The sequence below is a fragment of the Archocentrus centrarchus genome, chromosome 19 (assembly GCF_007364275.1).
Source record: "Archocentrus centrarchus isolate MPI-CPG fArcCen1 chromosome 19, fArcCen1, whole genome shotgun sequence".
In the NCBI taxonomy this organism is placed as follows: Eukaryota; Metazoa; Chordata; class Actinopteri; order Cichliformes; family Cichlidae; genus Archocentrus; species Archocentrus centrarchus.
Window position 1 is genome coordinate 25961928 of NC_044364.1, and position 17841 is coordinate 25979768.

The 17841-nt window shown below is 38.8% G+C and overlaps 1 protein-coding gene across 1 annotated transcript in view; it reads left to right on the forward strand.

Moving 5' to 3' along the window:
* Positions 1-17841, forward strand: part of myo15b (myosin XVB) — a 142673-nt gene that overhangs the window by 15594 nt on the left and 109238 nt on the right. The window contains exons 8-14 of the mRNA XM_030755367.1: positions 1093-1206; positions 1303-1466; positions 1542-1653; positions 12974-13032; positions 13845-13968; positions 14065-14160; positions 15112-15243. Of these exons, the coding sequence (XP_030611227.1) occupies positions 1093-1206; positions 1303-1466; positions 1542-1653; positions 12974-13032; positions 13845-13968; positions 14065-14160; positions 15112-15243 (801 nt within the window). The remainder of the gene's footprint in view (positions 1-1092; positions 1207-1302; positions 1467-1541; positions 1654-12973; positions 13033-13844; positions 13969-14064; positions 14161-15111; positions 15244-17841) is intronic.

Genomic DNA, 17841 nt, shown 5'->3' on the forward strand with positions numbered 1-17841 from the left:
AGGTCAGTGGAACATAAAAAGTTAATGTACAGAATATTCAGTAAAAGCTGATCCAAGCTGCAGATTTTGCACACAAATAAGCTTTTAAAATCATCTCCCCTGGTAGTTCTACTATCTTTCTGTCCAGAATCATCTCATAAATTTCAGTTCAGAATTTAGTTCCATGTTTCACCCTTATAATACCTCTGGTGTTAACAGACCTAACCTAGCAAAGACCAAGAATACCACAATCTGCACCACCTTACTCCAGTCCAACATAGTTTATCACTGTAAACTGAACCACAACATTGCCCAGTTTAGCCTGCATTTCAAAGCAGTTACTCCGATTCTGCTCATTCCACTTTTATAGTGCTAGCTAGATACTGAAGTACCACAAAAACAATTTTGCATCTGAACTATGAAGACATCGGAAGGATGAGATGGAAAAACGATGTGTGCATGCGGAATCATGTGGTGACTTGACTGTCTCTGTGGCATCTGCTTAAAGGACCACAAGACTGCAGCTTATAAATAACTGAAATCACTTAACAGCATTTTGTAATAAACTACAAATCATTTTTTTAAATTACTCATTTACTTAAGTTGCTGGAAAGTCACTGAGGGTTGCTCTGGCCCTCTTTAATCCCTGGCTTTTCCATTTGAGCTATTATCTTTTTAAACTTTCAGCTTATCCAGTGTATATTCTGTACTATGTTTAATGGACTTGCAAAACAGATAAGCTGATTCCCATCAAGCTCAGCTGTACTTTGTGGATTGTAAGATGCTTGATCACCAGATGAACACAATGGATAGGATTATGTTTTTAACATTTAGTTCAAAGCAATACAGTAGCTTAATGTACCATTGTCCTTTGGTCATCTGTAGTCCTTTAGTCTTGTTTGTGACTCTTAACTTCTTAGCTCAGGATTTAACATCATCTTGCATCTTTAATTTTTCCTGCTGGCATGAAGTGTAAGTGAACACACAGCAATACCTGGCAATGTGTTTTATCTTGTTTTCTTGTTTTTGGTAATGTGGCTTCTGCTGTAATCACACAGAAATCATGACTTCTGTTGATGTCACTACCTAGTTCTGTTCTCATTTTCCATGTAGGCCAATGAGGAGAGGAACTATCATGTGTTTTATGAACTGCTGGCAGGTATGAATGACTGGGACAAACAGGAACTCTACCTGCAGGGAGCTGAGACTTATTACTACCTAAACCAAGTACATCACACAGACTGCTTGTAGTTTTTCATGAGTTGTCTATAGCTTTTCAATCATTATATGTGTTACCCTTTTATTGTCTCTTTGCTCATCCAGGGTGGTGCCTGTGAATTGAAGGGGAAGCAGGACAAACAGGACTTCCAGCATTTGATTCACTGCTTTGAGATCATAGGACTCCATCCTGATCAGGTCTCCACTGTCTGGGCCATCCTCTCCTCTATCCTACAGCTTGGGAACATTTGCTTCAGCTCATATGAGGTGTGGATTCATACAGAAGAGAGAATGAGCGACAGATTAGACATTAATTTCATACATCAGATGGTGTCTTTTCAGAGTGAATCATTCGAGGTGTCACGAATCTTCAGTGAAGCTGAGGCCAGGAGGGTGGGCTCATTGTTGCAGATTTCCTCTGAGGCCCTTCAGACTGTCATCACTCACAGAGTTACCGTCAGTAGCCAAACACCAATCAAGCCTCTTGATAAGTTATTAACATTTTTTGTGTTACATAATGCATCCCAGATTTATTGTATAATTTCCCTTCTTCTGAATCTGAGTTCTAACTTTCATTACTTACCTTATTGGTTCCTTCTGACACTAAACATGTAGGTACAATAAAACTGTGGTGGAAAAATTAAGTTGAGCTCTGAAACCTTTGCAAACGGATCAATGCAGCATGAACAGTCTTTGCACCAGCACTGACCAAAGAAAAAAATATTAACAGTTCCTTTCTGTGGAGAGTTTCACTTCCCACCACCATGTAGTCATCAGCATGATAATGACCTGCGTCATGACCTTGGACAAGGCTTACATTTTAGTTGTTTTCTCAATCTTCACACTCTCAGTCTTTGTACAAGAAAATTACAGTTAAATATCCATCAGGTACACAGAGGTTATTAGAGTTGGAAAACAATTTTTCAATTACTTTTCTACCCTTTCGATTATTTTTAATCACTCTTATAAAATTTGTATGTAGTAGCAATATATTATTGATGATAGTAATAACTATTAGCAACAATCACAACTGTAAAGAGAATCTGAAATTTACACATCATCATTTTGTTCGTGGTCTACACACCCTACAACATCATAATCCTAATAGTGAGGTGTCCGGTTAGGTACTGGGTTTAATTCCAGTTGTTCGTTTATGATAAGCTGTTGTTTAGGTAAAGAAGTCATTGGTGTGAGACAGATTTATAATTTGTAATAGATGTAAGTTACCCACTCTGTTTTGTTGGTTTCTATCACATGTGCAAAGAATGGAATCCATGATGTAAATCCTGCAGCAATTTGATTTTGTGCTTTATACTCATCAGGGACCCCTCGAGGGACATCTATGGCGTCTATATACACTTTAGAGTCAGACTTGAGAATGTCCTTGGAACTTTTAAACCTACCCTGAGGAGATAATAACTGTGATGGAAGCTGTGGGTTAATCATAGTTTGCTGAATTAATTTGACTCTGATGCATATGCCTTTCCAAGTTTGAGGTAAAAGCAGACATAGCTGTGCATCTCTGCACAGCCACCATACGTCAGCTACCTTTTGATCTGGATTTTGCAATCAAGTGACAGTAGATATTGCAGTAGATATTGCAAAGGAATTTACAGCTATAATTGTTATTGTTATTAGGAAAATGAGGATCTGATGTACAGGTTTCTAAGGTGTTAGGAACCAGTGTCACCATAAGTAGCTGTCTTGCTGCCATAAAGAATGTGCATGAGTTAGTGTCAGGACGAGTCACTGACTAGAAGTCAGGACTAGAGAAAGAGCTGAAGGCCTCAGAAAGGGAGCGCCTTGAGTGATTCATTCAAGCCTTCCCCGTGTCTGTGATGCCTGTTACATCCAAAAAACATACTGAACCTCACGACCCATACTGTACCATCCTAATTGTTTTAGCAGGTGTCTGCATTCCATTGCTGATGCCTCATGGGTGACACAGTTTCTCGCTCTGTACGTCACTTTGTTGGAGCCTGGCATGCTCTTGTTGGAGGAAGGGGCTTTTTCACCCCTCACTCTTACTTTTTGCTCCAACACAGCTGCGGGTTGAAAGGGCAGAGCACTTCATACACACTTGATGTCTTCCTCAGTTCAACGTGGAAATTGCTCTAACCATATGGGTTATTACTGTGGTTCTGGGATTCTCTTGTAATGGCTGGCATGAACGCAAGTGGTATGACCTTCGACCTTAACTGCTGTCTGTGTTATCAGTAGTACCTGGAATGGTCCCTGCCACCATTTTTGCTTCCACCTGGTTCTCCGGAGATGTTTGATCAGTCTCCTTGTCTGCATGGGTGTAGGGTTGTTTGGGCTGGTTGTGGAAAGGCTACGTTAACCTGCTGTTTCAAAGCTGTGCTGACAGAAGCTGCTCCATTACCACTGCTGAACTTTCCTAGAATTCCCCACCTTGGGATGATTTCTCACTGTAAGGCTTTGGTGAGTGTACCTCCATCTTGTTTGCTAGAAGGGAAAACTTCTACCCATTTTAAGAACATGTCAACAATCACCAAGCAATATATTTCACCTCCACATGGTATTTGTTCAGTGTTGATGATCAAAAGGCTTTTCCAGCCATGAATGTGCTGTTTGTGAATTCTGAATACCTGTACCTAGATTCATAGTTACACATGGGTTGGGGTGGCTGTAGCTCAGGAGGTAGAGCAGGTCACCTACTAATCGGAAGGTTGGCTGCCCTTTGGCTGCTCCAGACTGCATGCCAAAGGGCATGGGAAAGATACTGAACCCCAAGTTGCTGTCTGATGTAACCGTGAATGTGTGTGAATGGTATATAGAACACACTCAGGCATAGAAAGAAGTGCTTGTATAAATGGGTGAATAAAGCATATTGTATAAAGCACTTTGAGTGCTCAAAAGTAGAGAAGAAAAACACTATTTAAGAACCAGTCCATTTGTCATTTACAAACTATATAAGAATTGCAAAAAAAAATTGTGAGAATTTTCCATACCTGTTTCTCCTCTGGATTAGCCATGCTTTCGATAGCCTGTAAATCTGTGTTAAGAGATGGAGTTGGTGTGGTTTTGATGTTAATGCTGTGGTCTGGTTGCACATTCTGTTTAGCTGTTGTGTTTGCTGCTACATCTGCTCTATAGTGAAACCAAACCAAACCGATTTTCTGATAGAAACCTTTGCAAAGGGATCAATGTAGCATGAACACCACATACCAGCATTGACCAAAGAACAAAATATTAACAGTTCCTTTCTTCTCATTGTTCTGTTTGCTGTGGGGAGTTAGAGTTCCCACCACCATTTAGGCATCAGCATGATAATGACCTGCGTCATGACCTTGGACATGGCTTGCATTTTAGTTGTTCTTCACACACTTAGTCTTTGTACAAGAAAATTACAGTTATGTACCCAAATTGTACACTGAGGTTATTAGATTTGAAACACAAATTTTCTGTTATAGATCAAGAAAGTAATATTTTGGAAAGAAGAAACAAATGATCTGGTTAGTACCAGATCATTTGTTAGTGCTAGTACTGGATACCCATGGAGTATTTCAAAAGAAAGAAATACCAAATTATTTAGCACTTCGAACAGCTACTATTAGCTGACTGAAGAAAGATAATGACACTCTCAAGTTTAAAGTGGACAACCTTGGAGGCCTGTCATGTTGCAATAACATGAAGATTATCGGCATGAGCATGAGAAGGCCAATAAACCAGCTGTTTGTCGAGGCCCTGATTTAAAAGCTTCTTGGAGAGATCATCTTTCACTCCAAGCTGATTATAGACTGTGCTCATTGCACTCTGAGACATGACCCTGTACCATCATCATCTGAGGTAATGCTGCTGTAACCATGCTTAATTACACTTCACTGTAACTGGCTGGTCCCATCAACCCCTTGACTCTGCTGCTGTTTATTGTCTGGATAATGATAGCATATTTACTGGTCAGGCTCATTATGGGCACCTCAAACACAGCACACTCAGGCTCATCTGTCATGATCTGGCAATGTTTTAAGACTGCCTCTGCCAGAGGGCACCATAGAGCCAGGCGTCCACAGATGCATAGTTAATACATTGTTGTCATAATGGCAAGTGTAATCACAAACAATTATGTGCTTTGAGTGCTCAAGTAGAGTAGAAAAGTGCTGTATAAGAACTAGTCCTTTTACAATATTATCATTGTTACATGGCAGTGATGGGAATTCATCAAGATTCTGAGTATGATCCGGAAATGAAGATGGATCACACTTCATGGTTCACTGTCTATTTTCCGTTTTCACCACTCCGTCCCAGGAGAGGTGAAATCTTTTTTGAACTGAACTCTGAACTGTAAAATCTTTGTGATTTCTGAATTGAACAACAATTCTTAACATTCTTGCATCTGCCTAGTTGTATAAGGACTGGTAGATATTGTATCATAAGCCTGTGCAAGACTGTCATCCAGTAATTTGATAAATCAGAATAATTTGCTATTACTGGCACTGAAGTTATCTTCTTTTTATTAATATATATCTCTTCTTAACAGCACTTGTGGTAGGAACACTTTTTTTTCTTTCACATTTTTTGTTTTGTTTTGTTTTGTTTTCCAGCTTAGATTTGGCCCGTCTTCTGATGAGCATTCCAAACTAGAGGGGCACCTGAGCATTATTTGGGAAAGCGTATTGAGATTGAGGTGAAAATGTTCATGGGTTTGGCTAATCTTGTAATTGCAGAGGTAGGTTTAATTTACCTATGTTTTCTGTATTGTTTTTTTTTGGGGTGGATTCAATTATGTTTTTACCTCGTTATGTTAGTAACTGATAACTCTGATAATAACTAATATTAATGGCTTTACAATGGTAACTTGTAAAGGAATGTAAAGGGTCTTGGTCATGTAGTCAAAGGGTTGTGTTTTTTCTCATCTCATCATCATGTCTCCAGAAAATGTATGTCAATAAGTAAAGTAAAATTTTCTTTCTATTGCACCGTTCAAGTGCTTCATAAAAAAAGCATAGTAAAAAAAAGAGACATGCAAACGCAAGCCTAAAAATATGTATTTTTATCACTTTCTCTAAAGTGATAAAAATGAGTGAATCAGTGATTTGACGTGAACATCCAGAGTGAATGCACAGTGAAAAGTTACCCTAAGGTTCCTAATAGAAGATTTAGCAACTGTGGCAAGGGGACCAAGAGTTTCCATTATTTTGGGCACAAATCTGTCAGGGGCACAAACAAAGACTTATTTAGAAAGTTGTTAGCCATCCACCTTTTGATAGAGTCTAAGCACCTGTTCAGGATGTATAGCTTAGAAACATATTGAGGCTTGAAAGAGATCTATAACTGAATGTTATCTGCATAACACTGATAAGACATGTTCTTAAAGGTACTCAAGATGTGCTGTAGAGGGAGCAGATATAACAGAAAAAATAAGGGTTCCAAAAGAGAACCTTGTGGCAGTCCATGGGTAAGAGAAGTGGAAGAGGACCCATACTTAGCCACAGAAAAGCATTCTTCACAGGGCACAGGGACATGAAAAGACAAACTAAAAAGAATACAGTGATGATCAGAAATAAAAATGTCCTCAGAACAAATAGAATCAATATTTAAACCCAAAGTAAAAACAAGGTCCAATGTGTGTCCTTTGGTATTTGTGGGGCCGGACACATGGCGGGTAAAATGAAAAGAATCCATGATGTTGATAAACCCTCTGCTAAAGAGGTCAGAGTCTTCATCAATGCATATGTTAAAAATCCCCAGCTATAACCAGTCTGAACAGCTTCATGGTGGAGGATTAGAAGTCACTGAATTCCTTTAACAACAAGCTATTTGGGCCAACTGTCTATATGCCCTATACCAGCAGGTGTGCCAGGTGTCTATATGCCATATAGGCAGCTGGGATAGGGTAAGAGGGAACTGGGCTCCAGCTCCCCCTGTGACCCTGAAAAGGATAGGTGAAAGAAAATGGATAGACGAAGAACAATTTAGATCAATGACTACATTGATCAGGTATTAAATAACACCATACTCAGCAAGGTGGGAACCCGATAGATAAGCAGAAGCTCAAATTATGGGTTGTAAATTTGGAGGGTATGAACTGTGAACTTCATAAATTCCACTCACCTAGGGGATAGAAGGCCAAACAACCAGAGATGAACCCTCCTAAGGAAGCACAATCTTACAGAGCCAGTTTTAAGTATCCAAGCAGGGATGTAGAAGAAAAATTCCCCTCTGTGGAAATTGTCTGAGCATAGGTAACCAGAAACTCTAATTAGCCCAGGAGGGCACCACTGAGAATGCCGGATCCAGCCACTGGTAGTAGAGCATAGGAAATGCTGAGACAGGAGAATGCTGTGAGGAGACAGGTACTATATTGGCAAAAGTATTCACTCACCCACCTAAATCATTGAATTCAAGTGTTCTAGTCACTTCCACTTCCACAGGTGTATAAAATCAAGTACTTAAGCATGCAGACTGCTTCTACAAACATTTGTGAAAGAATGGGTCACTCTCAGGAGCTCAGTGAATTCCAGTGCGGTACCGTGATAGGATGTCACCTCGAGGTGGGAAATTTCCTTGCTACTGAATATTCCATGGCTCTCACATAGAGAGCTTAATGGAATGGTTTTACATGGCTGAGGAGCTGCATGTAAATCTAGAGCAGTGGAAACATGTTCTTTGGAATCATGCTTCTAGGTCTGGCAATCTGATGGAGTTTGGGCTTGGCGGTTGCCAGGAGAATGCTACTTGTCTTACTTCATTGTGCCAAGTGTAAAGTTTGGGGATGACCCTGTCCTTTTCCAACTTCACTGTGTACCAGTGCCAATATCCATAAAGACATAGATGAAAGAGTTTGGTGTGGAAGTACTTGATTGGCCCACTCTAGGCTTTCTCATCCAACATCAGTGTCTGACATCGCAAATGCGTCAATGGTCAAAAATTCCCATAAACACACTCCTAAACCTTGTGGAAGGCCTTCCCAGAATAGTTAACGCTGTTAAGAATGGGATGTCACTCAAGTTCATATGCGCGTGAAGGCAGACAAGCGAATACGTTTTGTGTCGCCTGCTGAGAGGCAGGGAGACACTTAGGAATCACTTTTCCATCATTCGCCCATTTGTCTGTCTCTTCGTCTCTCCATTGTGCTTTCAGTATCTCAGTTACCATGCAATACATTGACTTCAAACTGTCATGTCCTGGATTGGTTACCCAGTGTCTGAGTTTTGTAGCCTTTTGAGGTTTTGTTTATTTTATTGTTCTGATCCTTGGTTGTGGTTCCTTGTCTATTTTCCATTTAAGTATATTTAATCATATTCTCAGTTTCTAGTTCTTAGTTTAGTTCCTCCCTCAGTGTTCTTGCATGTGTCTTGTTCCCCCATGAGAACTGTATGTTCATTCATGGGTCTGTGCTCCTTTTCTCCATGTTTCTGTCTCCCTGTGTTGTCATGTCTGCGTTTCTGTTTCCAGGTTTACTTCTTGTTTTACTTTGGCTGTCCTTGTAGTGTGTGCTCAGTATTCACTTTTGCTTCCCCAGTTTGATTAGTGTGTCTCTGTTCACCTGTTCTCCCCAGCTGTTTCTGCTCTTCCCTTGTTACCCCTCGTGTATATATTGTCTGTGTCTTCTTCAGTTCCTTGTTGCGTTGTACCCTTATTCGCCATGGCAGTGAGTGTTTTTCTGCTATTCCTAGTCTGTGGATTATCTGCTTCCCTGTATAACAAGCAATAAAGCATGTGTATATTTAAGTTCACGTGATCCTCATGAGTCCTGCTTGGAGCCCTGCATTTGGGTCCCATCCTGCGTGCCTCACCACCTCATGACACAAACTTGGAGGATAGATACATATTGAAGAGTACAACTGCAGACCGCAAGAGCCATAACCCTACCTTGTCTTATACTGGAGTTATTGCCCTTTGTTAACTTTCTGAACTAAAACCTGGATTTGTCACACACGTTTAACATACCTGATAAAACAAAGTCCCGCTTTTAAGTGTGGAAAACGGTATTAAATTTAAACAACCTAAGGAACTGAAGTTAAGTAAATTGGAGGAGAGATTAGTTTCTCCAGTGAAGTCTTCCTACAGTTGAGAGAACTTCTCAGTTGAAGCTTTTGTGCATGGAAATGCTATGAATGTTCCTACAGACAATATTTCAACATGCTACCTAGAATACTGGATTTCTCAGACACAATACCAGTTAAACTAAAATGAAGATTACCATTTCTATACCACTGTATATAAGAAAGTTTTTATATTGCTTTGAAGAAACACAGTATTTGTTAAAACACTTAAAACATAGTTTCCAGTGGAATTGATGAAAATTGGTTGAATGACGTTATTCAGACTATATGTTCTGAAAATCACTATGATGAAAGTCCAACAGATCATCTTGATGGGAATCCACAGAAGAATAGTGCAGAAGATAGTTCAGCTGTGAAAAATGACAGACAGTTTCAGTTGACAAAAACATGGTTCAGCCAAATAGTCACAAGAAACCAGATTTCTCAGCAGAAACTTCTGAAAAAGATGACTGGAATGAAGATGACAATGAAGATGAAAGGCCTTCGCTTGGTGAAATGGATACCATGCTTTGTCCAAATGTTGTCAGTGTAGACGGTCAACATAGCATTATCATTGCTCCTAGTGAAGGAACTATTCCCATCAGTATTTTCTCACAGGACTTAGACAAGTTGGCCTTTCCCACCATATTCTGTGTACAGAGGCCATCCAACAGTGAAAGACTGATACCTGTTAAGTACTCTGACATATGCAAATCAGAGCTAAGAAACAGTGATTGACGTGCTGCTGGTTCAATAACAAATATTTTCTTTAAAGCTGCAACTGAAACAGATACAGGACATGGTGTGACTATCCATGAGGAAAAATAAAGCAAAAAGGAAACAGTACACAGCTAAGGATGTTGAAAACAAGAAGACAGTAGACAAAATGGTCAAACCTGATGAAAGTTACAGAATATTCAGGCCATTGCATGGGTCACCACCATATTGAGAAAGTGCAAAAAATCACAATTTTGCCATAATTCAACAGTTAAGTCTCCCAACATGGTTCATCATCATGTCAGCAGCAGAGACAAATTGGAAACCATTGCTGAAGAGTTTAGGTCAATTTGTGAACCAGCAGAACTATTCAGAAAAATGGCTTGGGTTGACAAAACAAAACTTAATAACAGTTAATTACAATAATAATAACTTAGATTTATATATCTCCTTTTAAGAAACCTAAGGACGCTGTACAAAATCTGCAAATAAACAAAAACAAAAAAATAATAAGTAAGTAAGTAACTAAATGAACTAGGCCTTTTTGAACAGATGAGTTCTCAAAAGTTTATTAAAAGACTCCAGTGATGGGGTGTTGTGAAGCTCAGAAGGAAGAGACTTCCACAGGATGTGGGCTACCACACTGAAGGCTCTGCCAAATGGGTTACTATTAGCTTGCTCAGGGCTGATGCACTAATAGTGTTGATGATCCTGTGTGTCAGGGGTATTCAACTCCAGGCCTCAAGGGCCGGTGTCCTGCAGGTTTTAGATGTGTCTCTGCTAGATGTGTTTTTTGTAACCTTATACTGTGTATGTGCGTATGTATACAAAGTATGAGATGATTTTTTTCCTCACTCATCCCTATGTTTTCATTATTGTTTCTGTCTTTTTAATGGCAGCACCTCCAGAAGGGGGGCAGCATGGCCACAGTTCACCTATCTCCCCATGTTTGTTCTGTTTGTCTTCTTGGATGGGTGTTCTGTTAACTGTAATTTCCCCATTGTGGGATCAATAAAGTATCATCATCATCATCAACACACCTGAGTCAAATATAGAAGTCATTAGCAGGACTCTGGGGAACCTGACTGCATACTGAGGAGGTAATTCAGCCATTTGATTCAGGTGTGTTGGATCAGGGACACATCTAAAAGCTGCAGGACACTGGCCCCCGAGGCCTGGAGTTGAATACCCCTGCTGTATGTGATGGTATGTTTGGTGTACAGCCAAGGCAGAGGAACGTGAACAGAAAAGCAGACCACAAAGTGGTCAGAGATAGGAAGGCCCAGGCACTTCAGATTGGAAGGAGTTATACCTTTAGAGCAAACCAGATCCAATGTGTGTATTCTGATGTGAGTGGGACCTTTAATGTGCTGCATGAAATTGAAGCAGTGCAACAGAGACAGGTATTTGCTGGTGAACGAACAGCTGTTGGAGTCAACGTGAATGCTGAAGTCACCAAGTAGGAGTGTGGATGGAGACATGAAGTAGATAGAGGTCAGAAGCTCAGACAGCTCAGACATGAAACTAGCAGAGACTAGTAGGACAACCTGGAGCTGTGTGGATCCATTCAGTGACAACAAGACACTCATTCTTTCCTATGTATGGGGAAATAAACCTCACATTTCCAAGGTTAATTTATATATATATAAAATGCTCAGGGGGGGGCTCGTCTTCCTTTGACTCTTGTCTTTGCTTTTTTTCTGGAACATCATCTCCCTGTACACTTCCTGGCGACAATTTCAATCTCAGAAACTCACTGAGGATCCTGAATCAAATGAAAAAACAAAACAAAACAAACAAACAAACAAACAAAAAAACCCACTCAGACTAACAGTTATTTCTGTCCACTCTTCAATAACAAACAGCCATCTTTTCAAGCCAGCATTGATAGAATTTTTCTAGACTGGGAGTTGAGGAGATTGTGTTGCATCAGTGACCTTTTTATTAATAATAGATTTGCTTCTTTCTATAAAACGGTGTAAAAATTAGAATAAAATATATGAAAAAAAAAACAATTTGTACAATAGGTATTGTTGTATTGTGTGTCCACAGGTTAATTTAAAGGAAAAGAGGTACAAATCATACAGTAACTATTAAGTGTACCCATGGGATATTTTAAAAGGAAGGAGAAATAAATTATGCTGTAAATATTTTAGAGGAGGTTAAAGGTTCTTACAATATAATAACATATTATTATTGGGGTTATTAGGCTGTATTATAAGGCATTCTAGCCACCCCTTCTTATAATATAATTGCACATTGCTAATATGGATATGGGCTGTAGCATAAAGTATCACAATCTCCCCTTCTCTTACTTGTTTGTAAAACAAACATTAACAAACATTACAGGTTTTATGCCCAGCTTTTGGCTGTTACCTTTACTGTCCAGAAACAGCAAACCAATGTAATGGAAAATGTAATTTTAAAGAGACAGTAAGAAAGCTTAACAGGATTAATACATAATACATAATACATAATATAATTATTATAACAATAATAATATTACCGTGTATTAAAGAACTATTTATCTTTTCTTACATTTTTCTTAGAAACAAAGTAGTTTTATTATGTCTAAAAACAAATTCAAAATGTTACAGGATAGTAAAATTGTAATAATAAATATAACAGAATTTAAAAGAAGAAGCAAAAATTGATATGTGTCATAAATGTGTCATTAAAACAATTTACAAGTCCTTTACCACCTGAAATAACAACTCCCCCACAAAGAGTTTCAGGCAAATAAGGAGGCTAGTCACTCAGTGCTGTGTCTGTTGTCTTTTGCCAGGGCTCACAATATCCCGCAAGGTTCTTGCTAAGCATTAGCAGCAAAATTAATGAAGGCCAAAGTCCAAATGTGGTAGCTACTGTAGGCACTGGCATGATTTCTGGTTGAAATGTTGCTACCTGGGTAGCCGCAGCTCTTTGAAAAACAACTAAAAATTCAGAGCAGTCACAATAAACATTGAGAAATTACACCATAAGTCACAGGCTGTATATGTAGTGCTCGCACGTTTGTATACATGTACACTGATTATCTTTTTTGTCCACAGGAGACCACGTATGACAGAATCTACTGTCCTCTGTCTGTAGAAAGTGCCATAGAATCGAGGTATGAAAACTGTATGCAAAAATGTACCCCAGTGTGGAGCAATTCAGTGCTTGCAGCAGAGTATCAGTGTTCTTATATTTGGAAGTGCACATTGTCACGGTCCTTGCTTTATAATCAACTGCAAAGCCCACAAAGGGTAAATCCTCAAAGCAAATGCAGACTGGGTAGGCCGTGACCCCATCAGTGTTCCTGCAATATTAAAAGCTGAATCAGGATAGAATTAGTGTTGGCTGTATAATATCTTAAGTCTGTAGTGGTCTTGTTTACGTCACCTTAGAAAAATTTTCCTACGGCAATATAATGTAAAAAAGTAGTTAAAAGAGAAAATAAAACATGTACAAATTTTTACTAAATGATTATATTCACTGTTTATCAAAGGCATTTGTATACCAGTAGTTTATGTGTGAGTTTAAAGATAAGTTGGTCTATGAATGCGGACACTGTGATATTAAATAGGATAATAATTTTGACTAGTAAAAAGCAGGCTTAAAATGTGCTTATTAGAAAAAGTGAACAGTCAACCCCTTAGAGTGCATTTTAGTACAACTGAATACAAAAGGGATGGAAAAATTATGATAAAACCTTCAAACCCCCTTCTTTATTAGCATTGCTTTTTTCAGGATGTGGGTAAAGCTTCAAAAATTATAATACATTTCCCATAATTCTACTCGACGGTTGCGTTTCTTTTGTTATACCCTCCATGGTTGAAGCCCATTTCTTTAATTCTATAGCCCCGGTTGGTTTCTGATTCTCCCTAAGAGGAGTACAGTGATTTTTTTCCTCTCCTTTTTTCTTCCTTTTCCTCTCTCTAGAGATGCCATTTCTAAAGCCTTGTACTCAGTTCTCTTTGACTGGTTGTTGGAGCAGATCAATGAATGGCTGAGTCCCACAGAGATGGACAGTACTGTGGGCATAGTTGACATTTATGGATTTGAGGTAGGTGTCCAGTGTGGACTGAGGTCTTTAAACTTCCAGGCAACTAAGCATAATCTTGTGTGGATATGTTTACAGTACTCCTGTGGTCTTGTGCAGGACCTGGGAGTCAACAGCTTTGAGCAGCTGTGTATCAACTTTGCCAATGAGCAGCTGCAGCACTTTGTCAACAAGGCAGTAATCACTCAGGAGCAGGTCAGTGAGTTGCACACTGTCCATGAATTATTAACTGTCAGAATCACCCATGATGAATGGTTGCTCTGCACTGTGAATAAATTATTTAGAAATGTCCTGTTAATCAGCTATAACTTGATTAAATTATTGAATGACTAAAAAATAAATCACCAATCACTGGCAGATATTTCCCAGGACCTGCCAACTACTTCAGCTCAACGTGACATTTCAGTACAAGTTGACCTTCAGGGAGAAAAATGTGAGATTTAGCTCCAACAGTTTAGACATGTCAGAGCATGCACTTTGTACACAATTTTACAGTCTTGTGAATTTGAATTTTGCATATTCTCCCTGATGATTTTACATTAAAAATAAAATCTGAATTTTCAACTTTTGATGTCAGAAACAGTGTTAAAACTGGTTATTACAATGCACATGTAATATCTGGGCAGTACGGTGGCATGGTGGTGGCGTGCTGTCTCACAGCTAGAATACTATCTGGAAGGCCTGGGTTCGATTACACCTTGGCTCAGGCCCCTCCCCCTCTCTCTGTGTGGAGTTTGCATGTTCTCCCCGTGTCTGCGTGGGTTTTCTCCGGGTACTCCAGTTTCCACCCACAGTCCAAAGACATGCACTTACTGGGGTTAGGTTAATTGGAAACTCTAAATTGTCCATAGGTGTGAATGAGACCATGAATGTGAGTGTGGATGTTGTCTGTCTCTCTGTGTTGGCCCTGTGACAGGCTGGCGACCTGTACAGGGTGTACCCTGTCTCTTGCCCTATGTCAGCTGAGATAGGCTCCAGCCCCCCCGCGACCCTGAATAGGATAAGTGGATGGATAGATGTAATATCTGTTCTTATCAACTAATGGGAAACCTTTAATTTTTCCTTTTTCAACACAAGCATCTTTTATAAATGTCTTCATGCACATAAATTGAGTTGAGTTTGTATCACTGTGTGTATTTCCTGCAGGAGGAGTACAGTGCAGAACACATCCATTGGCATCCCATGCCACTGAAGAACTTCCACTCCTGTCTGGAGCTAATCTCTTCCAAGCCACACGGCATCCTCCGCATACTGGACGACCAGACCTGCCTTCCCCAGGTACGTATGCATGCACAAGTTAGTCCTTCACCCTGGGGCGCTTCACTATGCTCTCACTTATTACCTTAACATTAATCAACACATACACATTAACAGTGATGAACTGTAATTTTGATTCTTTCAGCATCCTCTCTCACCACTTTGAAAGGTTTAGGCTATGTCCTCTATTTAGTATAATTTCTTGGCTGTAAGACATCATGCTATCAATGGTTTTAGAGAAGTCACACAGGGCTGGAGTGGAGCCCGTCAAGTTCCTGCTTGAGACCGGGCTACTTCTTTTGTGAAAAAAGTGGTAAATGAAGTGACAGCTAGTTCAGTGCTTGGCTTGCTATACAATAGTTTACAACTTTTTTTATTCTTTAACAGATCCATGTTTAAATTGTGCAAAATCTCTTCCTTCTGTAATGCATGCCATCTCACACAATTATCCAGACATCAGCTGTTACACTCAGGTAACCTCACTGAAATCATTAAAATTGCAACACAATCTTTGCCTTCAGGCCTGTAGTATTTTACTACCACTTTCACCATACATGAAGCCATCAGTATTACAACTACAGAAAAAAGATTCACAGCACTTGAATTGAAACAACAACAAGAGGAAATGATCTAAAAAATTATTAAATGGTTAATAACAGATAAGCTATGATATGACAGTCTGAGTGGTTTGTGTGCCACTGAGTATGCACGTGTATAAGTGTGACACCAAAAGAAAGTTTGTTTGTGCTTCCTGCATTTGAAGATGACGTCTGTGTGCCTTTACTTCTTGTGAAAGATGTGGATAAAGCACTGTAAAGCTCTGTCTTGACCTTCAGTTTTGTGGGTCTTTCTTGATTGATGTTAGAGCAGATGTCAAAGTCTTCCTTGATGTCATGACTGTAGGTCTTGATCCATTTTTTTCCAGGTTTGCCTGTAGCCCAACAAAATGAAAGTAGGTTATGCAATGCCCTTTCATCATCAAACTCACCTGACAGAGTTTAAGTTCCAAATAACAGCTGGTGCCCATGTAAGGCTTTTATTTTTGAAAATTTCAAATCATCTTGATAATATCTGATAATTGGAGGGTTTTACTTTGAAAAAGTGAATTTAAAGAATTCACTTTTTCTTTAAATTCAAATATCCCAGAGCTCTTATTTTTGAAAATCATAGTAGAAATAAGAAAACAATTTTTAAAAATCTGACACATACCTGGCCCCTCCTCTTAGTTATTGCATGGTCTTATTTATTACCATTATTTAACCAGGAAGTCTCTTTGAGATCAAATCTTTTTAGTTAGGGAGAGCTGACGAAGGCAGCAACCCATACAAAATCTACAATATGGTATACAATATACAAATTCTCAACATAAACACAAGTGGCCTGTCATACAAACAATCAAATAAAAACATCCACATGTCTCCTTCATTGCTTTCCTCATGATGGTTTTATTTTTTGAACAATAGTGTATTTTATTGTTTAAATAGAATGTTCTGTTTACATTTCCAAGTCACATCTTTTTCAGTACAACAAAATTAAAAAAAACAAAACAACTAAATTTGAACATCGAGAACATCTTGGCGCGCGGTGATCTTAGCAAAAGAAAATTTTTCCTCTACATCTTGGAGGGATTGAAAAGGAACAAATTACACCAACATACATATATCTATGTATTTATATACACATATACATACACCTATGCACATATGTGCCTATCTACACGCACCTATACACCTATATACATACGCACATATACACATTTGCGTAATTTTACACGTTATGTCAGTTCTAAGTATGCTATCAGTGGATTCCACCTTTTCTTAAATAAATCAATGGTTAGGTTTTGCTTTGCTGTTATTTTCTCCATATTATAAACTTTTGCCCTCATGATGGTTTTAAATTCAACAGTAGATATAAGTGTGTTTAAGTTTAGGTCTTTCTGCAAGTTATTCCATGCCCAAGGTGGGTAGAAAGAAAATACTGTTTTCTGTAGATCTGTCAGAACCCTACGTATATCAAAAACAAACATTTAGAGAAGCATAGCTTGCAGAAGGGTACAGAAGTAAACTGAAAATGTACTTTATAGAGAATAATATACCAATGCTGGTTTCTGTGCTTGGTCACTGATGGCCAATGTCACCCTGCAAAATAATAAAAATGGTGAATCACAGACTTACCATTTGTAAATAAATGTACAGATGTAAACCAAGACTCTGTAAAACTGAGAAAGTGGTGTGCATAAGGAGTGTATCACCATGATCAATCACAGGTAGACGAGTAGCTTTCACAAGTTTTTTTTTTTAGAATAATAAACAAAGCAAGATATATTCCTAAAGTAAAAACTTCGCTTTGAGTGTCTTAACAAGATTATCAATGTGTACAAAAGAGAAACTTTCATCAATCCATAAATTCAAATAACTGTATATATACACCTTTTCAATGGATTTACCATCAAATGTAAAAAATCTAAAATAATTAAACTGCTGAGAGAAAGCTTTTGAGAAGACCCCTTCCTGTATTTCCCCTTCTTACTACAAGCTCCCTTCCTCTCCAATACTGCTCCAACTACCAACAAATGGTCCTACCGGGCAAACAATTATTAGTTATTAGTTATCAAGTTAT